This window comes from Pteropus alecto, unplaced genomic scaffold (assembly GCF_000325575.1).
Source record: "Pteropus alecto unplaced genomic scaffold, ASM32557v1 scaffold65, whole genome shotgun sequence".
In the NCBI taxonomy this organism is placed as follows: Eukaryota; Metazoa; Chordata; class Mammalia; order Chiroptera; family Pteropodidae; genus Pteropus; species Pteropus alecto.
The window spans coordinates 9,012,225-9,036,364 of NW_006439191.1; the positions used below are offsets into that span (position 1 = coordinate 9,012,225).

Below are 24,140 nucleotides of genomic sequence, written 5' to 3' on the forward strand. Positions count from 1 at the left end.
GCCTCCGCGGCTGTGTCCTGGGATCGGAGCTGGGGGCGGTGGCTCCCGAAAATAAAGCGCCCGGGCCGCTGGGGAGGCCGGAGCTTGCGGCCGTCCTCGGCCCTCGGTTCTCTCCCGCCGCGTCAGGAGCCTTTTCTGAAAGCGCGATCAACGTCCCCACGGCCCCTGCCCAGGTCACAGAGCTCGCGCTCGCCAAAGGAATCCCTGGGAAGCAGCCACGGCCTCCGAGCGCCCGAAATGTGGCTCATCCGGACTGCAGACTGCGACGTGCAGGAAGAGAACACGTCGATTCAGAAAATTCAGTTCCGGAAAAGTGTAAACTAGCCCGTTAGTAATTTTTAACTGATTACACGGCGAAATGACAATACTGTAGATACATTGGATTAAATAAAATATATAATCACATTAACTTTACACACTTTTTAAGGTGGCTACTAAGTATTTTTAAATTACATATGTGGCTCCCATTCGCAGCTCTCACATTTCTGTTGGATGGGGCAGGTTTAGGAAGACAGAGTCCTGTGACCTTGCGTTCAGGTTAATTCTTAACCCGTGCTTACACCAAGTGAACTGTGCTAGGCAGAGTCTCTTTCATCTCTGGGTCTCCCAAAGCCAGCAATGTGTGTGACAGGCAGTTAGCGTGGCATTGCTTGAGATGAAATTAAATATCTCCCCAACGTGATCTAAGCTCCACGAAGAACAAGAGAAAGCATTTCTTAAACTGAGTTAGCTTTGGGAGTGACGCCACCGTTAAGACTTGCTATCTTGGCTTGCAAGATTTTAGCTCTGGAAAAACACACTCATACTTCTTTTGGTTCATTTGCCTGTCTGCGGTCAGGGTATCTGCTGCTAGGAATAGTGTGGAGTGTTCAGAGTGCCCTCAGGAAATAGGCCCCTCTGAAGCAAGAAAAATACCCATAATTATAACCTAAGGGTCAGCACTTCACTGCCAACGAATATTTTCTTTCAAAACCATTTCAGATCCTCAAATACCTCAATACCAAGACTATTTTCTCTGAGTGGGTTACTGTGTCATCAAGTAACAGAGTTAAGGGGAAAAAGTGCTTTTGAAGCATTCCAGCCCCCCACCTTCCTCCTCATCCCCCCTCTTCTAGTTGGTTTCCAAAAAGAGCAAGAATGGGCATGTGCAGTTTTCAATTTCCTGAATTTTCCAACAGCCTGGGTTCTCAGGAAGCTGAATGCGTTTTGGCTTTGCTACAACTAAGCAATGTTCTCGTGGTCCCAGCCATTCATGAAAGCTCATGGACATGGTCAGGCACCTCTCGGAAAATAAAGCCACTTGGCAAGAAAGGAAATACCCCCTCAGCTCCCCCAACGTCTCAGGGGTACCCGTTCAGGGACCTTCTCTAGACCCTTTACCCACCTATTCAAAACCTATGCTCAAAACACCTTGAACCTGGTAGATGAGGCTCTTTATTTTGATATGGGAATTCTGAGCACCTTTCTCCCAGGCCTCAAAACACTTCGAGAATAGACCCTATTTTTGCCACATCTCTAAAGCGAGACTGTATGAGGAAAATCCCTGAACTGAGTCAGGATTTTCAACCACCTTTCAACAAAATGACCCTTCCACCTTTATGTCAATGTCTTCGTCTGACAAGGTAAAAGTGTAAACTATCGGGGTCGGTCACATCCTGACATTTATTTCTGTCTTGGAAATTGTTCGTGAGCTACAAAGACAGGTGAAGGTAAGGGGAAAAGCAAACCGAGAAAGGGCAAAGGAAGAAGGCTGAAAGATGATCTAAAAAAGATCTTTAGAAAATGAGGACCAGTGATTTGCAGCTTTCAAAAAGAAAAAAAAAAAAAAACGAATCAGAGGCTGGATGTGTTTAGATTAAGTTAGGTTAGGTTCCCCTACAAACGGAGATTGCTAAAGAAGAAAATAGAATCTGTGTCTCTGGAAATCTAAAAAATCTGTCTGACACTATCTAAAGCAGGGGTCCCATCCCACGACCTCTAAACGTCCCTAACGACCGTGGTATTTTATGCTTTCGTTCTCCATAAATCGAACTACTTCCCGGATGCTTTGCAGGGTTCAGAGAACTTCATGAAGACAGAGATTACCTTAGCTCTTAGCTCTTTTATTCCTAAAATACCTGCTGAAAAGCCACGAACCCTCGCTGGCCACCCTCCAGGGAGGCAGCTGCACAGGAGCGTGAGAGGGACACAGGTTCAAGCCCAGCTGACCCCGGTGGTCCCTCACTGCTGCGGTCTAGGGCAAATCGCTTGCCTCACAAAGTCTCGCTTTCCTCATCTTCATATTTATAGCAACTTCAGATAATGCAGATAAAATTGGCACATAATAGGTACTCAGAATGTAGTTACCTGCCGGGGCAAAGTAGTACGCGCTGGAGGTACAGCAGTGACCCTGCAAAGGAGGTGACCATTTCAGAGGGGTTTCCTTGGAAACCTGTCACCGCGGGCTTCCTTTTAGACCTGAGATGAGGCATGAGGCAAACGCGGGAGAGGGGCACAGGTCTCCCACAGCCAAACATCAAGAGGTCCAGCGGTGTGTGTCTGTCTGAGCAAGTGCTGATTTATCGCCTTGGGCCGTGGGCACTCGCAACACCAAACAGATGTGCAGCGTTGCTCTGGCAGGTTACGGACTGGAGCCCACGACAGCCTGGGGCACTGCCACGTGGGACCTGGTGTCCCCACAGAAGCGGGCAAGGAGCCTCCATTCAGAGAGCAAGGTCCCTGTGGGGGGGACAGCCATGCTGGCCCTGGGTCAGTTCCCTCCACCCGCCCCCACTACCATCCCCAGCTTCCCGAACATCGAAGCCCGTCAAGTAATGCCAGCCTCTCTGCCGACTAGTGTACTAAGTCTCGAACTGCTGTCCCCGGGCACATCTTCTGCAATAAAAGGGGCCTTGGTGACTGGCCGCATGCCTGCTATTCGGAGCAGAGATCGAACTTTCCAGCCATTGCCCACTGCCACCTGCTCGGCCTCGCTCCAACGCACGCGGTGACATCATTACAAGCATTATTACTTTAACTAGCCCTCTGGAGAATGTGCTGCAGTGACTGACATTCAGAAATGCAAACCATGAGAACCCAGTGACGGGCAGCCCCACACCCGCCACTCACTGAGGCCACTTATTTATTCCAGCCCTCAGGCAGAAGCCCTCGAGAAATAAACCACAGCCACAGCAGAGGCAGAGAACTCTGGTGCAGTTAAAAAAAACTTATCTAAAGCCAGTGACTGAGGATAAAATAATGGCATGATACTCAGATCCAAATACGTCTGTGAGTGAGAAAGACTGTGACACGTGCGGGAAGCCAGTGTCGCTGTGCAAAAGCAGGAAAGACTCTGTGGAGGAAAATAACCTGCCTTGGAGACAGCCGCCCTGGCTTTAGGGCTGCCCTCGACCAAAGTCTGGCGTGGGGACACCTTGCCAAGTCCACGCCATAAAACTCAGCCAAGGACACGTGGCTTCCTCCGCCAGATGCGCTGGCTGGTATTCAGAGACAGCCTGCTTCCCCTGCCAGGAGGGGTTCAGGCACAGGAAACCACCCCGCCCAAGCCGGGGGGTCCCTGGGCAGGCCGCCTCTGGGGGCTCCAGCCTCTGGGGATGTCCAGCCCCTCGGGGTCCCTGGACAGGCCGCTTTTGGGGGCTCCAGCCTCTGGGGGTGTCCAACCCCTTGGGGTCCCTGGGCAAGGCCACCTCTGGGGGCTCCAGCCTCTGGGGGTGTCCAGCCCCTTGGGGTCCCTGGGCAAGGCCACCTCTGGGGGCTCCAGCCTCTGGGGGTGTCCAGCCCCTCGGGGTCCCTGGGCAAGGCCACCTCTGGGGGCTCCAGCCTCTGGGGGTGTCCAGCCCCTCGAGGGTTCAGCCTTGGGGGACTCCCTCCAGGGAGAGGCTCCGCCCGGTCTGTGACTCTCACATCTGCCACTTTCCACTGAACATCGTCCTGCCAGCCTGTGGTTTCTCTCCCCTTTTGTGTGTTTGCACTTAATCTGGATCTCACAGACTTCTCTCCAGTAAGAATACTTGACTTTTCCAATATCCTCTGTTCCTCTACAATCTTCATCTCAGTCTAGTCGTCAGCTAGCTGAGAACGGGGCCGGGGGCTGCCTGGACTTCTTCAAGTAAAGGTCCGCACAGCTGCTTCACGGCTCAGAGAGGAAAGAAACCGGATACGCAGAAAACTTTCAAGGCTCTGGTCTACGCTGACAGAGAACCCCAGGTCTGCAAGGGACCCCGAGGAGCTCTTTTATTCTCTTCCTTGCCTCCAAGCAGGGCTACATCCAGCGCCAGATAAAATGTTATCTTTCAGAAACATAACTGTGTAAAGCTAAAATCAACAAACCTATTTTCTGGTTACAGAATTTTGAAGAATTCGTTAGAGCTGAGAGTGCATCCCCCCCTTCCTCCCACTCATATGTATGCACACGTGCCTTGCTTTGCTGCTGCTCTCAATACATGCCTGCTTTGCATAGCAGGCAGCCTCCTACCTGGCTGTCTGCCCTTTTCCCTAAGCTCATGGGACGGCTTCTCCCTCGCTCACTCACAGCAGTCACCCCACACTTGACAGGGTCCGGAAAGAGCCCAGCCCAGCCACTGGCTGCTCCTCACAGGTGCCCCTCCCGGGCGACACACTACCCCTGTCCACGGTCCTGTCATTGCAGGTAGAATCGGAGCGGGGGAGGGGCGGAGGAAGGGGGGCGCACACCTGTTCTGGTCACAGGACTGTAGAGACAGGTGCCGACACCTGGATCTGGCCTGTGCGGAGACTGTGCCGCTCAACCAGGAGGGGGCAGGTTGGCACGGTCGACGCGAGCATAACCATCACATCAGGGAGCGTTGTGATCACTACAGACGAAAAACGTAAGGTGCTTAGAACGGTACCCAGGACGCTGTAAAAGGGGGACCACACAATAGTGACACGGAGGTGCTCATTGCTGTTTAAATAACAGCGGTGATGATGATAAACAGGCAGTTCGCAGTGTCCGGGATGATCGCAGCTCCCGAAAGCAGAAACGAGACGAGCCTGCACATCTGTTACCTGCTTCGTCTTCAGCGAAAGACGCGATGAACTTGCTATGCGCGCAGATCAGCCCTGGCAAGGCCCGGGACGCGGCGCCGCCCAGGCAGATGCCCGTTCCTCCCGTCCCCTGACTTCCCTATCTTCCTGCAGAGCTAGAAGTCGACTAGATGGAAGTAAAACCTTGTGTTGTAGGAATCCGTCTTTCCACCCCGCAGCATATTTTTCTGCCTAGAATCAGGGAACCCTCGAACGTGAAGCTTGGGTCTCCCACAGGAGAGTGAGAACTAGCCGCCCCCAAGAATCCAACTACATTTTTGTAACAGAGAAACGGGAGGAGGGAGCAGTCAGGATGACTGCCAGCCCGGCTCTGCTTTCCCATCTGGACCCGTCGACTTCCCACCTAGCTGAATGCTGCTTTTGAAAACACAATAGAGCATCCGTGATTCACTGGTGACTGTGCCGTTTCCACGGGCTGTTCGCTCAGAGGTCAGATGATGTCATCGCCCTAGAAGCCTTGGGCGGGACCAGAAAACACTTGGACTCAAGTCAGCCAGTGAATTCACGGCCCCAAGGCCTTCTCAGAAACGGGGGTAACTGTACCCATAAAAACGAGGGCATTCTCTCATCCTACTAGGATCTGGGGGTGCTTTCGGATCTTTTATTGACATGTATGTCTCGGTTTTCTTTTTGCCATGCAAAACACTGAGTCCAGACACCTACTGTTTGGAAAGTTATTCTAAATGAGTCTGTTGACAGAATTATAGGACAGCATTAAACGAGCGAACAAAGAAAAACTGGGCCATAATAAAACATAAATCTTTTTATCTACTCAGGACAAGTAAGTACGAATCGGATCTTATTGTTTGGGGCAAAGAGCGATTATGAAATTAGCAGGAAAAGATCACACAGCAAGTTTCCTCAGACATAGTGACAGCATGAGTTTCTGATTATTAAAATATGTAACATTTCAGATGAGACTACATATTTGAATTACATAATACATGTGATTATGTAATACTTATGCAATAATTAATTCAACAATAATCAGTGTCAGTTCAGTAGGTACATGTTATCGTGTGCAAAGTATTGTGCTGGAAGAGAAAGGTTTAGCAGAAAACATACATAAAATAAACGTTTTCAAGGAGTTTATGCTCTTTGAAGAAAGTTTAAAATAACTGTCCAAATATTATAATACTATGTTTCCAAATAATACAAGGCAGATTATATTAAAATGACAATAAGGAACTGGCATTGGGGATTCGAAGGAGAGACAGACGGCACCAGGCTGCGGGGCGGTAGGAACATCTTCAGGATGGCCGAACAGGACATTTAGACAAGGAACAAGTGGGGGAGAACAGAAAACGAGTTTGCCCTGAGCCCGGGTAGGCGAGCTCAGGAGACAAGTCTGCAGCTACCAGCTGGGACGAGACTGAGATCACGTTAGCATCCACTTCTGAAGCAAACATGATTATTCTTTTAAAAAACTACTGCATTAGTTTGCTAGGGCGGCTAGAACAAAGCAGCACAAACTAGGCAGCTGAAGCCACAGAAACTTCTTGTCTGAGTTCCGGAGGCTGGAATGTGAGATCGAGGTGTCGGCGGGGTGAGGTCCTCGGAGGGCCACCAGGGCGGATCTGTGCCAGCCCCACCCCAGACTTTCGGGCTTTCCTGGCAGCGTTTTGCATTCCTTGCCTCGTCTACGCATCAGGCTGGTTTCCGACTGTGCGCACGTGGTGTTCTCCCGCGGGCACGTCTGCGTCTAAACCTCCATTTCTTATAAAGACGTCAGTCACGTTGAACCAGGGCCCACCCTAGTGACCTCGCTTAACCTCTGTGAAGACCCCGTCCCAAATAAGGTCACATTCTGAGGTGCTGGAGGTTGGAACTCCAATGTGTTTGGGGACACACAATTCGACCCATAGCAGTTACACACACACACACGCATGCACACGCACGCACACACACGCACGCAGTCTCATATGGCAAATGCCTTTTAAAGATGATGTGGAGAGGTTAAGAGTCTAGTGTTTATCCTCGAATCAGGTCACGGAAAAAAACAGAAAAAATGCAAAATGTTCTAGCTCAGTAAGTAGCTTCCCACAGTTTACTCATTTCTCTCGCAGTTCATCTGCCCTCACAGACCATCTGCCTTCACTCACTGTTGAAAGTGAACACGTGTGTGTGAGATCAGGGAAGTATTTATAACTCTTCTCGTCTGTATTACACGTTACAATTTACAGATTATTCTCACATGTCATCTCCTTGACCTTCACAACCACCCTACTATGTGAGCAAGGTGTGTACTGTGTTACGAAAGTACCAACAAGTGAGTTAAGACACAGACAGGTTCCGTGAAAGATTAGGGTCATGCTTTAGGTGAAATAAAAATATGGCAATAAAAAATTTAGGTGTTTTGAATTATATCATGATATATCCAAATGAAGGAAGGAAATAAGGAAGGAAGGGAGGAGGGAGGGAGAGAGGGAGAGGGAGGGAGGGAGGAAGGAAGCAACAGTCGTCACTTTACTTGTTTTTCTTCATTTAAAAAATCTGTCAGATGCGGCCAGCCAACTGAAGAGCATGTTTAGATAAGATTATTTCGATTCTTGGCACACGCATGATGGGAGTTATAAATAAACGACTATCACTGTGGGGCTGAGGGGACAGAGAAATTCACAATCTGCCTCTATTCACTGAGCTTAAACGGCTACACCCACATCCACAAAGACAACGTCGGGAAGGTTCTTCGTAGCACTAAGAGTGGACTCTTGGTGGCTGATTGTTTTTTGGGGGAGCATAAATCTTGGATGGAGGAAAAGTCTCAAATAGGCTAGTTTTTTTAAAATGAACTTATTCAGAAGATGTTAAGTCAGATGACAAGTAGACCACATCCATCAAGGGTTTGTTATATCCCTTTTAAGATATTTAAAACATAAATATTCTAATTTGATCTAGCAGAAAAAGCCCCTGTGCTGTAAAGATGGATAAGTAAGTAAATCCAAAGGGCACTGACCCCTTCCTTAAAGAATGGTCTGGTTTTGCCTTAATTTAAGAGAACAAAGGAAGTATAATACTACCTGATATCAAACTATACTACAAGGATACAGTGATCAAAACAGCATGGCACTGGCATGACAAAAAGACACACAGACCAATGGAAGAGAACAGAGGGCCCACAAATAAAGCCGTGCCTATGCGGTCACTTAATCCATGACGAAAGAGGCATGAAAATACAATGGGGTGAAGACAGTCTCTGCCATCGATGGTGCTAGGATAACTGGACAGACAAGTTAAAAAAAAAAGAAAAAAGAAACTAGACGGCTTTCTTAGACCACGGACGAAAAAAAACCCACAACGGAATAAAGACTTACATGTTGGATCTGCAACCATAAGACTCGTAGAAGAGAACACATGCATCTCTGTCAGAAACATTTTTTTGGTTATGTTCCCTCAGACAAGGGAAACAAAAGAAAAAAAACAAACAAATGGGACGACATCGAAATAAAAAGGTTTTGCATCGAGAAGGAAGCTGTGACCCACAACAAGACAATCCACTGAACGGGAGCAGACATTCGACAATGACACGTCCCATAAGGGGTTAACACTCAAACTATATAAGGAACTCATACAACCTAACCCCCAAAACATGATCGATCAGATTTAAAAATGGTTAGAGGACCTAAATAGACATTTCTCCAAAGAGAACATACAGATGGCCAAGAGATACATGAAAAGCAGCTCAATTTCAGTAATCATCAGGAAATGCAACTTAAAACCACAATGAGATACCACCTCAGACCTGTCAGAATGGCTGTCGTCAATACATCAACAAAGGACGAGCACTGGCGAGGACATGGAGAAAAGACAGCCCTTATGCACCGTTGGTGCCACGGAAACATTAAAAACAAAAGCACCACAGGACCCAGCCATTCCGCTTCTGGGCGCTTCTCTGAAGAAATCCAAAACACGAATTTGAAGTTATATGCGGCCCTGTGCTCACTGCAGCATTATTTACAATAGCCGAGATACAGAAGCAGCCTAAGTGTCCATCCAGCGACAAATTGTTTTGCTCAGGGTATTACGCTGAGCAAAACAAGTCAGGCACAGAAAGAAAAATCCCATATGGTTTCACTTACACGTGGGATCTAAAAAACAAAATAAATGAACAAAACAGAAACGAACTCACAGAGAACCAATGAATGGTTGCCAGATGTTAGGGGGGGTGGGGAGTAAAAAAGATGAAGGGATTAACAGTAAAAATTACCAGTTATATAAAAGTGTCGTGGGAATGTAAAGCAGGGCACAGGGGAACACAATCAATAATAGAATGATAACCACGCACGCTGTCAGACGGGTTCCAGGCTTACCGGGGGCATCACGCCCTAAGGTAGAGAAATGTCTAAGCACTACGTTGTACACCTGAAACTGATATAATGCTGTATGTCAACGACAAATAAAAAGGAAAAAAATTAAAATAAAAAATAAAGAGCTGCTTCCCAGCTCAGCGCTTTGCACGTTACGCTGACTCACACCGACCGGGGGAGCAGTACGAACGGTACAGAGCGCAGGGTTTGCGGCCACGCGGACCGGGGCTGGGCCCAGGTGCCACCACCGACCAGCTGTGACCTTGGGCAAGGTCCTTAATCTCTGAGGACCTGATTTCCTTTTCCGGTAAGATATGGATCATGCACAGGAAGGCGGTGGCGATATGACGGAATGTGAAGCCCAGAGGGCTCGATCATTCATGAAACTTTAGAAATCATTCATCAAACTGGCTTGAACTTTAGCGTGGTCCTAAAAAATCTCAGTTACTGTCTCCGGCCACGCCACCCTGAACATGGCTGAGAGCGTCTGCTCTCGGAAGCTAAGCAGGGTCGGGCCTGGTTAGTACTTGGATGGGAGACCGCCTAGGAAGAGCAGGTGCTGCAGGCGTTAAAAAATTAAAACAGTTGTTGACTTACACTGCTCTCATTGCACAGCTAGCTAGGAACATGTGACATAAAAAGTCGAGGAAACGGTTTTGTATGGGAACCAGGAACCACAGTTACTCATTTCACTTTCTCCTCCCCTACATTCTGTTGCCAGAGGTCATGAGAATGCGGAAATCCTGTTACTTCTGACTAAAGGGTGCAGGGAGCAGATGCCCTGACGATCTCGGCCTACGCTCTCGAAGAAACGCTTACTCTACCAGTTTTCACAACGTTACAAAGCTCGGCTCTCACTTCAGGGATGTTATCCTTGGGCTGTGAGCCAAGCTTTCCCACTGGACTTACTATACGACCCTGGGCACAACCTCACGGGCAGGGTCTCCTCCACTGTCCAGCTGTCCGCTGCTGCGCCTGGTTTCCAAGACAAAGGAGAGGACACAGGACTTCTAAAGCATGCCTAAGACCGCTGCTGTGTCAGGCAAACCAACCAGCCGACAGCGCTGTGAAGTCAGGCCGATGCCAGCTGAAAACGGTCAGCCCCCTTTACCTCAGTGACCCAAATTACTCCTCTAGAATCAAAGGTACCTCTCGACCAGAAGGTCACTCAGCCCCAAACTGCCATGTCTTAACACTAAAAGAGACAGAGGAGTCCTCTTCTAAATTCTGTTTCCAAAGTTGCTCAAGAGAACTCATCACCGACTTATTTTTCGTGGTGTAAATCTAACACGGATCACTTAGACCCTCAAAGAATACAGATTCGCTTAACAGTGCCACAGTTAAGTTTTATTACACGGCAGTCAGAGGCAAATTATCTGCAAAGAGCAATAACTGCTGTTAAGAGCTCTATTCTCTGGTTAAACAAATATACATTTTTTGAAGATTATTCTTTAATAAATATATTTTATGGTACAAAAAGGAAAAATATTTATTAACAAAAAGCAAAGGCAGTGAGACAGTTTCTCTAACTGCAACTCATAGCACAAGAAAATATAATATAAAAATAACATTTCTGTAGCCATGAAACTTGAAACACCAAATAAATAAACACATTCCTTAACTATCTAATGACCTACTACACTGTAGCTACTGATTTGAAAAAACTCACATCAATATCAGAGTCCAGGATTTACAATACTGCATTTTTTTACTAATTTCTTCATCCGCTTAATTTTCTTCCTGAAAACTTGATGATCCTGTTTTGAAATATACCGAAAGTATCTACAACCTAAAAAACAAAGCGAAATAAAGAAAAAGTTTTAATACTTAACAAATTCTTCAAGTATATTTCCACATTTTAAAAATTTTGCTTCAACTCTGGCATACTAATGATTATGGGAATAGAATATTTATCTATACCAGTATGTCCTAAGCACATTCTGAGAGCCATCACTAACGAAATGTATTTCTTCCTACAAAGATGTTTCTAACCGACCATAATTAAAGCATATGCCACAGCTTGTTTTTGACCCTGCCTCCCAAGCCCTAGTTGACATGCGTATTGCATACATCCATACATTAAATGAGCTTTTTCTAAAAGCAAATTACCAGAGCTTTCCTGCTCAATATTAGCTTGGAAAGCAGCCAGAGGCATCTGTAACAAGCTTCTACAGAGAAAACCCTGATGTAAAAGATGGGAATAAACAAATCCTTCGTCAGAAGAGATCGGAAAGTCACTCTGGCAGCCTAACAAGCGGCTGCTGATCGGTGATCACGTAGCTCTGTCAAAGAGGCCTAGTGTTCACCAGAGGTGCAGATCTTCTGCCCACTTTCTAATCGGGCTGTTTGTTTTGTTGTTGTTATTGCTGAGGTCTTTATATGTTTTGGATATTAGCCCCTCATCAGAGGTATAGTTTGTAAATATCTTCTCCCATTTGGTTAGTTGCCTTTTTGTTTTGAGTTTCTTTTGTTGTGCAGCTTCTTGGTCTGATGTAGTTCCATTCATTTATTTTTGCTGTTACTTCCCTTGCTTTTGGGGTCAAGTTCACAAAAACGCCTCTGAGAACAAGGTCTATAAGTCTAGTGCCTATGTCTCTTCTGTGCATTGTGTTTCAGATCTTATATTCAAGTCATTAATCCAGTTTGAGTTTATTTTTATGTATAGTGTCAGAGAGCAGTCTAGTTTCATGCTTTTGCATGTGGCTTTCTGATTTTCCCAGCACCATTTATTGAAGAGGCTTTCTTTTCTCCACGGTATGTTTTAGGCTCCTTTGTCAAAAATCAGTTGCATATATATATATACATGTGTGTGTGCGTGCGCGTGCGTGTGTGTGCGTATGTTGTGTATTTATTTCTGGGCTCTCAATTCTGTTCCACTGGTCTCTGTGTCTATTTTTCTGCCATTCTCGTACTATTTTGATTATTGTCGCTTTGTAGGATAATCTGAAGTCACGAAGTGTGATACCTCTGACTTTGTTCTTTTTTCTCAGGATCGCTTCGGTTATTTGGGGTCTTTCGTGGTTCCATACATACGTGACGATTTGTTGTGGGGACTGCATTAAATCTGTATATTGCTTCAGGTATTATGGCCATTTTAGCTATGTTAACTCTTCCAACACACAAACACAGAATATCTTTCCACTTCTTTGTGTCTTCTTTAATTTCTTCCAACAACGTCTCGTATTTTTCAGTGTACAGGTCCTTCACTTCCTTTGTTAAGTTTATTCCTAAGTATTTTAGCCTTTTTGTTACAATTGCAAATGGGACTGTTGCATCATTTCTTTTTCTGATATTTCGCTGTTAAAATATAGGAATGTAACAGATTTTTGTACATTGATTTTTACATCCTGCAACTTTATTTACTGTTTCTAACAGTGCTGGTGGAGTCTTTAGAGGACCTGAAAGAACACCTCTCCCAAGAAGACATACAGATGGCCAACAGACACAGAAAAAGATACTCAACATCACTAACTAGAAGGGAAATGCAAATCCAAACCACAATGAGGCACCGCCTCAGTTGCGTTAGGATGGCTACTAAAGATAAGATGAGAAATAACAGTGTTGGAGAGGATGTGGAGGAAAAGGAGCCCTCATCCACTGCTGGTGAACACATAAACGGGGGCAGCCTCTCCGGGAACAGTATGGAGGAGCCTAAAAAATTAAGACTAGAACCACCATATGACCCAGCCAGCGATGCCTCTTCTGGGTACAAACGAACTAACAAAACAAACTCACAGGCACAGACAACAGTGTGGTGGTTACTAGAGGGGGAGGGGGTGGGGGAAGGATGAGGAGGATAAGGGGGTCAAGTACATGGTGACGGAAGGAGCCCAGACCTTGGGTGGTGAGCACACCATGCACACACAGACGGTGTGTGAAAGAATCGCACACCTAACACTCAGCAATGTTAGTAATGAGAATCGCACACCTAACACTCAGCAATGAAGTCGCCTCGCTAAATTTAATTAAAAAAAGAAGTTCTACCTGTTTTTCAGAGTCTTACAATGCTAAGAAGATCACTTGTTAAACATTTCAGAGATATAATTCAAATTTCTATAAGAAAAATATAAACTGGATATTATGAGATTTTTTTCTATCTGCTAAATGAACGAGATCATAAATTGCAAATTAATTTCATCATAGTCTCAACTTGCATATAACTAAAATTAATTTCATTATAGTTTTGGCCTGTATATAACCAACCACCTTCTCCGGGAAATTGCTAGCATATATGTTGTATCTACAGTAACCATTTTATTATCCTTGAAAACAGTATGTCAGAATTGCTAATATTTTAGTAGCTGGGAAGCAGTGGTATCTGTGGTATCAATATAATAATTTGTGTCTCTAAACACATCTACCCCACTCCAAGCACGAAGGAGAGACAGACCACGACTAGAATTTGAATCCTATGATGTCATGAGGCTAACCAGAACAAGAAAGAACAAAACACAGCTCAACGCTTGAACAGACTGACTCAACCCCACGTAAACACCTTGAAAAAAGGAGAGGCGCCCCATTTTCAGGCATCATCATGCCTGATGTTCACGGAATGCTTGAGAATTTATAAAGCATTTCGATGTGCTATTCGCCTGATGCTTACAGCAATCCTGCAGCCATCACGGAGCGGTGTCGCCGGCCTATTTCACAGAGAAGGCTCCCAGAGGTTAACTGCTTGACCACAGTGACATGAAAAGCTATGTGACAGAACCGGAAAATCAACCCAGGTCTTCGGACCCTGCTCAAACACAAACCCCTTTCAATATGGGTGCTAGATACTCTATACTCATAAAGAAATACACTCTAGACTCTAGACTCATAGCAAACCACAGTCCAAATCCCATTTCTGTTCCCTGTCATCAGTATATCAGAGAGATTTCTGAATCGCTTCCGCTTTAGTAATCCCTTTCCTCCTACAATGCCAGCATTTCGGTAACCTTAGTAACCACTTGAAACATTCACTGAGAATACTAATTCCAAAATAATATAAATCTCATCTAACACTGACCCGCAGAATCTCTTTAGGCGACTAAGCGCTCTCGCGACGAACCGCTGACTCGTGGTGACTGTGGAGTTCCGTTCTTCAGCTCTGAGCACGTGTGTGGCGGTCCCGTTTGAGGACGGGCTACCTGTTCATACTTCAGTGGTACAGAGCAGGTCAGAGTTTTAACGGCCAAAATACTCCACGAAGATTATGTTCTCTCTCATAAGAGGATTTTTAAATGAAATTACTAGCAGGTACACTTTTTCTTAAGGGGAGGAAAAGCTTCATACTTATACGAACAGATAAGTACATATAACGAAGAGCTAGTATAAAACATTGAGGTCGGTAAAGAATATTTCTCTATTCCTAATGACGACGACGATCTCAGTAAACTCTCTACACAGCACGGCCAAGTGGTCGTTGTTGTGAACACAGTCATAAGGACCCTGAAAGACACTCAAGTCAGAGCATGAAAACCAACCACGGTCGGCGTGGAATCCGTCACTAATGTGTGGCCTTCCTCACTAGCAGGTCACCTGGCCCCAACCCAGGAGTCACCTAGTACCCTTAGGTACTGCACTGGGCATGCTACCAGGTGAATGAATGGTCGTACTTTGTAATTTCGAAATTGTCTAAAAGCCATGTCTAGGTAAAAAGGAAACAAAAACATGTACCTTTTCCCAGCAGGATTCCAGCTACCACAGCTTTCTCAGAAGCCAAAGCTTTATCCTCCTTCCAATCGCTCTTGGCCCAGAAGTAGCTGAAGTGAAAGCTCGGCCACCAGCTTCTCCTGGAGTCCCACCCCTCCCGAACCCAGGCCACGTGACGCCTGAAAAACAAATGTCAGAACAGGTGAGCGATGGACCGGTCTCTGCTGTCCGAATTGGGACCTACGCAGCGTCTGTGGAAAGATGACAGAGGGGACGACAGAAGCGTTCCCAGACCAGCTTCTGAGTGCGGCCACGCAGAGCACAGGCACGAAAGCGTGATGCTCGGCTTCTCTGAACAGAACGGCCAGCTCGGCACAGTGGCTGACGGCACAGACTCTGAAGTGCAAATCCGGATTCGAACCCCAGATCCTGGGCGAGCTGCTCAGCCCTCTGAGCCTCAGCTTCCTTGAGGACATTAACGGTGCCCACCCCACAGTACTGGCATCAGGGTGACACTGGGCCAGGGGACAGCAGTGCAGTCGCATACAAAGCTCTGTGCGTGCTGCTTGGTACACAGTACACATTCAATAAACATTAGCTATTTTTATTTTCACTTAAAAGTCACTTTAAAATGTTCCCTTGAATAATATGCTACGAAGAATTACATCCAAAATCAGGTGCTATTATTACACAAATATATAAGCACACAGATTTTACACTGCTCGCAGACGATGCTAAGTGTTCATCAGTAATTTAAGTGAGCAAGTTCATATTCAGGGCCTCGTTGCACCTGTGGCAGAAGTGCAAGAGGCCCAAAAAACAATAGCACATTGCTCTGTCTCCGAGAACTACGGTCAGCAGGGATGACGCAGTGCTTCAGATTCGCAAAGTGGTTCACGGGGCGCACACCAACATGTCACGCCAAAAACATCTGATGACCAGCGCTGTTCCACCTCCAAGGTCAAGCCAGATCGACGCCTGAAATAGGTTCCCACTGACAATGAACTTCCTCACCAACTAAAATGGACACAATAACTGAAATCTAATTTTGTAAGATCCCTCCTCTCACACAAAATGAAAATGGCAAGGGCCGCTCCTTTTCTTTTTCTAAAAATGTGGCACTTATAATATTATGAGCAGATGTATCATTTTAGATACCAAGCTTGCAACGGACTTAATATTTGTTGAATGAATAACCTACAATGATCTTATGGGGCCCTACAAGCCCATGAAAATTATTAAAAAACAGCTGGGAAGAAACCCGCTTCCCATGTGATCTTAGAAGCTGATGACACACCAATCACGACGAGCTTTCCACGAGCCTAAGAGGGCCGGTCCCTCTAGACCTAATCTCCAGTCAGGAAGCATACGTTTTCCCGGACAGCGCGGTGGTGCTCATTCTATGGTGTGGTACTTATGCTGTGACGTGGTACTTATTCTGTGGCGTGATACTTATTTTGCTGGCATGAGAAACCTTGATGGAAGTTTTGTATGTTATACTTGGGACTGTACTTCCTGGCTTCTGATGTACTCGCAAAAAAACAGCAGAAGACCCAGTTCGAGAAACCCAAAAACATAAGCAAAGTTTATTTAACTGACAGATGTCAGCTAGATTATTGGAAAATATTCTGTATGCGGATCCAGTAATGAATACTACAGGTCACTTACTTACCCCATTAAGGTCTCTCTGAGATATTTTGCCAAATATTTCCAAGCGGTTACGTTTTTCGTGCATCCCGCAAAATCTAAGACAGCAAACAGCACCTCCAGCCCCAGTCTGCGGTGCTCTTCCCGTCCTGCAACGATGACAAGGATCGGGGTTGACATGAGGGGCTGAAGCGCACAGAGCTGAAGCGACACACTCCGCTGGAAACGGAGGACCGCATCGTTAAGCCTCCCCGTTTGGCCAACCGCTTAAAACAGTTCATGACTCCCCAAAAACTGTACTAACAGCCATGCCAATAGCATAAACAGCCAATTAACATATTTTCTCTGTTATATGTATGAAACAGCATTCTTACAATAAAGTAACCTAGAGAAAAGAAAACGTTAAGAAAATCGCAAGGAAGAGAAAATACGTTTATTTACTGAAAAACACCCGCGTGTAAGTGGACCCACGTGTTCAAGGGCCGACTGTACATTACCGAGAACATTATTTAAAGTACCTGCCCCACTTGGGTATTTTACATATGTTCTCCTCTGTTAGGAGAGGCACCGAGGTGGTCCCAGTACCCAGTGGACTTCATTCAGCTGATTTCTTCCTACGCAGGTACCGAGCCGAGAGGCAGTGGCGACAGAATGAGGTGCACTGTGTAAATTAAAGCCATCTCTCTTCTGCTGATACTGCCTAACGCTCTAAAGCAGGAGCAGCTAACTTTTTCTGTAGAGGGCCAGACAGTATATATTTAAGCTTTGTGAGCCATGTGGCCGCTCTCACTGTGCATCTCTGCTGGTGTGGAGCCAAAGCAGCCACAGACAGCAGGTATGTGAACAGATGTGGCTGGGCTCCAGGAGAACTTGATTCACGAAAACAGGTGAGTGATGGATCTGGCCACAGGCCGAGGTTTACTGAACCCCCGTCTACAGCTTGCCTGCACAGAGATATATAACACAAACACGACATACCTGATTTTCTCAGTAACCTGTGGAATTCTAACATCAGTTTATGAGACGGTACAATCTGATACAGAATCTGGAAGAAATAATAATTTTGCAATTTTTACATATTTGAAAGGCATTTCTCAAATCTCAGCTTCCTTTTAATGAAAGTCCTTACAGTCAAATATTCCCTCAGTAAACGAATCGAGGATTTAAAAGACTCTTTGCTCTTATCCAGTTGTTATCACAGTGGTTACGTGGATGTACATATCTGCTAGAATGCATCTGAGTGTACACTTAAAACACAGGTTTTATTATATGTAAATTAAAAGGTGATTTTTTTTAAAATAGCGATGCAAAACTCTCCGACCAGGATGGCAAAGGGTTACTGACCCTCTCCCCTCGTCTCCCGGGGGCAGGGGCTGTGGGGCTGGTAGTGGTGGGGGTTCTGCCTGGAGCCTGCAGCCTCCCGTTCCCCTCGGTACACCACGCGGACACTGTGCTGTCATGTGAAAGCTGGAAAGCGCTGACCTAAGAATGCTTTAGCGCAGATCCCCAACCCTGTTCAAACATTCAAGTAAAAACGCTGTACCTTAAGCACGCTTATCAGCTTCTCTCTCGGCGCCTTCTCTCTCTTTAGAAAGTCGTACAGGTAGACATGTGCGTTCGGATTCGATGGGAACTTTTCATCGTAGGCATAATTGGTGAGCACCTCTCGGGCTCCATCTTGATCGCCATAGAATTCCAGCATCTACAGAAAAGAAGTCACCATCTCTTAGCTCAGTTCTGTGAGGCAGCTATGCGAAAGACAAGGCGCAACTGAACTTTCCTGATGGGCACGAAAAATCGTTAAGCTGAAAAACAGTACTTACTGCATAGGGGACAACAACAATGTCAGTTTCTGCTTTCGCCAGCTGATACACCCTCTCTGGAGCACAGAATGTCACTTACAACAAAGGACTGAGGTTTCTCTTATCATATCTTATTACTGAAAAATGCAGCGACTTCAGCACATAGGAACTTTTCCCAAAAGAAGGTGCTGTAAGCAGAGCACACCAACTAAAAGGCCACACGGAGCAGCTGACCTCTGTGCCCTACGTAACTCAGGCCACAAAAGGCCTGCACGGGAATTCCACCTGCGTGGGAACTATAATTCCTTCCATTTCATTCCCATCCTTATGCGAGAATTTCCAGATCCTCTGGCACATGGTTTGAGATTATTTTCTGATAACACAAATACCACTTTAGCATGAAATGTTCAAAAACCAAATTATTCTGACTACATATTTATTCCTAGTGCCCGGTGCCCGGCCCTCTGTCCTTACACAGTGACTCTGAGATAATGGGACGTCTTTGTGAACTTCCTAAAAGCCATCCCACGTATAGTGACCTAATTTCAAACTTTTGTCCCCTTTTCTTCTGTATCCCATCGAATCATAAAAGCTCTTTCTGCTTTTCTTGTAAGCTCAATAAAAATACAGAATTGACGTTTACGACTACTTACTATTTAAATATTTGGCCATGACATAGTATCCAGTGGTGAAAACAGACACAAAGTCACATTTACAGTATACTAGTAAAATAAACAAAAATTTTACAGACCAAAAAAAGACATCATATTCTTTTTTTAACAATTTTTTACCGCTATTTTAATACGTTTCCTTCTAATTACTAAAGATTATGCTTATAACAAAATGAAACTTTATAAAACGTCTACTTGCCTCTACATAACTCTTCACAAAAGGGTCCCAAACACCAGGAATTTGAATCAATGCACAAAGGTTTACAGATGTCTTCCAGCCGTGGCTGAGCATATTCTGGGATGTTGTGTTGTACGCATAATCATCCTCGTCTGCCCAAAGACAAAGATTTTTGAAAGTCTTTCAGTATTAAAGACTCCTGCTGAGTTAGTCACCAATAACTAGTCGCGAGAAAAGCTCAGGGCCTGATGTTTTCACTGGTGAATTCTAACAAACATTTAAAGGATAATACTAATTCTTGCAAAGTCTTCCCCTCGAAAAAAAACAGAGGGAAGACTTCTCAGTGCATTTTATGAGTTCAATATTATCCTGATACCAAAACCAGATAAAGACAATGTGAGAAAACTCTAGAACAATATTCCTTATGACTACAGTTGCAAAAATCCTCAACAAAATACATGCAAACCGAAGCCAGCAACACATAAAAAGGACTACACATCATCCCCGAGATCAAATTCGGAGTCACGGTATGACTGCCGAGGTTCCTACAGCAGCCCCCTTGCCCGTGGTTTTACTTTCCATGGTTTCAGAGACCCAGTCAACCCCAGTCGGAGAATATTAAATGGAGTTCCAGAGACAAACGTTCTTAGGCTTTACATTTCTACGTAAGGTTCTTATGAGTTTGGTTACACAGAACTAGTCCTTAACGTTTTTCTCATTCAATAGACTTTTGAGGTTGAAAATCGTCTAAAGAGCCCCACGTGTCATCTCATCTTCATCCCTTGTGGCTACAGAACGAGTGTCAGCTACAGAAAGTTGCTGATTCATCTGCCCACGGTTCCAACTGCTTTCATCACCTGACTGTGCGTAAGAAAAGTAAATACTGACTTTAAAGTTTGTCTAATCAATTAATATCAGTAAGCCTCTTTAAAAAGAAATATTACAGTAGGCATTACAGCAAAGTTCACAAAAGAAACAGGACAGATGTGTGACTCAAAAACCTGGTCTAGACGAGGAGACAGCACATAAAATACATGTGAAAAAACTGAGAACAATTAAAAAGCAAGAGATGAAGAGCCAAATGACATCGGCTGACGGTGTGGCTAATCTGTGAGGTTTACGGTACAAGAATGGGGGTCTGAAGAGTCTTGAAGGGCAGAGGGCATTTAAGTGAGGAGACCCCACAAAGATCTCACAAGCCCACCTTGATGAAGACGGCATTTCAGAAGTGTCTTGGGAGAGATGAAAGACAGGAGACAGAGGGGAATTTTGAGATTTGTGACTAGACACTAAATAACTACTTATCTCATAAGCATAATAAGGAAACACTGCTTATCACATATGACATGGTAAATACCAGGACTGAAATGTAGATAGAGAATGAGAAAATTAAAAGAAATTCTGGGGTTCATTCTAGGGAAGCTACGGAGAAAAACCGTACATACAAGAAAAAGAAAATGCACAGATTCTATACCTCTAAAGACCACAAACATGGGGCGGGGAGAGGATACCATCGCCACCGAGAGCAAGAGAAGGGGCACACGGTCACTCTTTGGTATGCTCCGTAAATTCAGAAAACTGTCCATTATGACCTTTGTATAGAAATGAAACAACTTCATCTTGCGCAATTCTTCAAACATATCATTCTGAGAAACAACGTTATAAAACAAACTAAACCCCGTTCGAAACATGCAGGAAGTGTTTATTAAGTGCAGTAATGCCTGCTGCAGAAAACTGTAGCCTCCCTTGGATATCCCATTTTAAAAGCAATAAACCTAAAGTGGTCATAAACTCATCGGTCATTTCATTTAAGTCTGGAAAGTTTTTTGATATGTCAGAAATACTATAAAAAAATGATCAAGAATCTCACATCGGTGGAAACATAAGTGCTCCGTACTACCTGGTTAAATCTAGGCTGGGAAGTAGGGGGTTCGGTTACTCCTCATGGCCCCTCTGTCCCTCTGATTCGGTCCGACACCGTAAGAAAAAGCTCACGCGTACGCACTCACCGAGCTTAGACAATTCCATCTTCTTTTTAGACCAAGTATAATATTGCAAGAGCCCTTTATAGGCCTGAATTAGGTTGATTAATACTTCCTGGGAAGATGACTTTTCGCCGTATCGCCACGTCTCTGCCTGGCTGAGACTTCTGCTGGCATCGTCAAACATTCCATGATGCAGAAGGTACAACGCATGTTGCAAGGAGATCTGCAACAATAACGAGAAAACGCCCACTGTCACGGGTCGCAGGGTAACCGCTCGCCAAAAAGCTCAGTAAACGTGATATACGCTGCGCTAAGGCCTGGGTAGGACACGAATGATGTAACAGCACTGTCCCTGTCGTTAAAACTTTCCATCTAGCAATGAGGAAGGATACGTACACCACGCTATGTAAATGAGAGGTGAATCATGCGAGCTTCCAAACAGAAGACAGAGTGACGTAGTGAAAACAACGGGGCCTTTGGAGACAGAGGTCCTGGCTCTGTAAGCGGAGCCGAATGGTGGGGGCTGAGGGTGAAGGGGACAGCGAGAGGCTGGTCGAAGCGGAGAGTAAGTTCCAGGAATCTCACGTACAGTTATTAACGATGGATCCTACGCTCCGAAGTCGCTATGAGGGTGGAGCGTTCACATTCCCACCATCACGGCGACAAAATGGTAATTACGTGATGGAGGATGTTAACTCGCCTTACTGTGATCACTATCTCACAGTGCAGCCGCGTAGCGAGTCATCACGTCGTTCACGTTACACTTAGACAATGGTATACGTTAATTACAGCTCGATAAAGCTGGGGGAAAACATTTTCACAAGTTCAAATTCCCAATTTGTTTAGCTCTATCTTCTTCCAAAAGTGCCCATTCCGAGGAAGCTCGAATGACTTAATAATGAGAGGTACTGGAATTCGGCCCACCTCCGTAACGGAGCGCGACCACCACCTCTCGGGCCCCAGTTTTGGAAGCGAGAGCTCTGCAAAGAGGAGGCAGAGAACAAGGTGGGCGACACGGCGCCGCCTCCCCTCGGCCCCCCTCGTTTACATCCAGGCGCCTCACCCTTCTGTCATGCCTTTTACGTGACTGCCCACCTCATCACTGAGACCAGCGATTTTTAAAAACAAACACCGCAAACGTAAATTCCCAAGGCCTACATTCTCTCTCACCTTCAAGTAATTCATGACACCAATATTTTTCATCCTGTCAGCAAAGGTATTAAAAGTCTCCACGCCACTTTTGGGATGATAGTAGAGGATTTCACTTCCGAGCTTCCAAATAATCTGTCAAAACAGAAATTATCAACAAAAAGGTAAAAATCTTGCCTTAACCAATGTCTGCCTACGATAGCTATTTTTTCTGATTACAACAGTAAGAAGCAACTTATGACTGCTTTTCCTAGATGCCACTACTGTGAACACTTCACTGTACTTCACCTGTAAAATCATATTATATCTTATGTGATAAAATCTTTTCCATCAATCAAAATACTCGATAAGTATAACAGTGCCATTTTTAAGTTAGTCTAAAGAAGGCAGGCAGTTAAGATACACATTGAAAATAAAACTTTTAATTAATATAGAAGATTATTAAACTCAGAAAACTTGGCTTCTATTAATACTGGCTTCTGCGCTGCTCTTGGTCTCAGCTTTATTATCTGCAAAATGGGAACAGTGGACTAAATGCCTCCTGACAGCTCATCACACTCTACAACTACGGACCGTGTAATCTACATTCAGAACTCCAATTTAAGAATTTTCACCAGCTATGGACAAATTTTAGTAAAACACATTTTCTCCCCAGACACCAACACTTTGGTGACAGAACTTGAAGTTCTTTTTCATGGGAGTGAATCTCATTTTCTCTTTTCCCAATTTAAAGTATTTCAATAATATTGACCTTAAAGTAAATTTAAGTGGATTTTGAAACAATTCTTTCTATGAACACACGTACTGGTTGTTGGGTACGATCATAACACTCATCTTTCCAGCTCACATCGAGATTTCGTTCGTAGAATACCAAAGTGTAGTATTTGGAGCTTAAAGAAAACTTGGAGATTATCTATCACATTTGTTCTTAAACCTAGCTGTACGTAAGAATTACCTGGGACACCCACTAAAATAACTATTCTAGAGAGTCAGACTCTGATTCAGAAGAACTGGAGTGCGAGCACAAGAATCTATATTGTTGACAAAAGCCTAAGCGATTCAGATTGAGCCAAACAACTGTCTGGAAACCACTGATTCCTCTATTTACAAAACAAACTCTGAAGAAAAAGAGCCTCTGACTTGTCTCATGTTTTAAAGATGCAGAGAACTTCATTCCATAAACTAAATTTTCAATGAAGGTTACATTCTTTTCTTTTGGGTTTTTTGGCTCTATTAGATATCTAACTGATGCGATGGCCGCTGTATTAGTAAAAGCTACCTGAGATATTCGCATGATGTCATTTGTGGATGAGCTGCCTCTTACTGAACAAATTTAACAGTATATGCCAGGCACTGTTCTAGACCCCGCCCTTGCTGAATTCATTCTACTGTAGAGCGACAGACAGTAACCAAGAAACGCAGTAAATGGGCAAGTATTACGGGAAAAGAATCCAGTGGGAAAGGGGAACGGGAGTGACCGCTGGAGGGGGGCTGGCACGCAGTGCCATTTTACATAGTTATGACAGGCCTAGTTGAAAACGTGACTTGACGGAGGGCAGCCGCGGGGACATCTAAAGACCATTCTGAGTAAAGGAAAGAGCTACGGCAAAAGCAAGCGGGCTGGAGGAGATCTGGCCTGGAGCAAGAGCAAGGAGGCAGGGAGGCTGGACAAGAAAACAAGAGTGGGAGAGTCCAGGAGCTGA

General features: G+C 45.0%; 1 protein-coding gene and 1 pseudogene across 5 annotated transcripts in view; one reads left to right on the forward strand and one right to left on the reverse strand.

Annotated features, from left to right (window-relative positions):
• Window positions 1-5,812: 5,812 nt before the first annotated feature.
• The window catches only part of TAF1A (TATA-box binding protein associated factor, RNA polymerase I subunit A), a 23,036-nt gene continuing 4,708 nt past the window's right edge, over window positions 5,813-24,140 (reverse strand). For 3 of the 5 annotated variants that reach the window (XM_015592778.2, XM_015592777.2, XM_015592776.2), the window contains exons 4-11: window positions 22,459-22,572; window positions 21,313-21,511; window positions 19,325-19,455; window positions 18,196-18,354; window positions 17,631-17,697; window positions 16,678-16,801; window positions 15,030-15,184; window positions 10,697-11,160 (exon numbers count right to left, since the gene is read on the reverse strand). In XM_015592778.2, coding sequence (XP_015448264.1) covers window positions 11,048-11,160; window positions 15,030-15,184; window positions 16,678-16,801; window positions 17,631-17,697; window positions 18,196-18,354; window positions 19,325-19,455; window positions 21,313-21,511; window positions 22,459-22,572 — 1,062 coding nt within the window. In that variant the 3' untranslated portion in view covers window positions 10,697-11,047. Of the gene's footprint in view, window positions 10,347-10,696; window positions 11,161-15,029; window positions 15,185-15,217; window positions 15,984-16,677; window positions 16,802-17,630; window positions 17,698-18,195; window positions 18,355-19,324; window positions 19,456-21,312; window positions 21,512-22,458; window positions 22,573-24,140 lie in introns of those variants that run through there. The other 2 variants (XM_015592775.2, XM_025049851.1) reach the window with 2 other exon arrangements.
• LOC112483317 lies at window positions 9,821-9,939 on the forward strand (annotated as a pseudogene).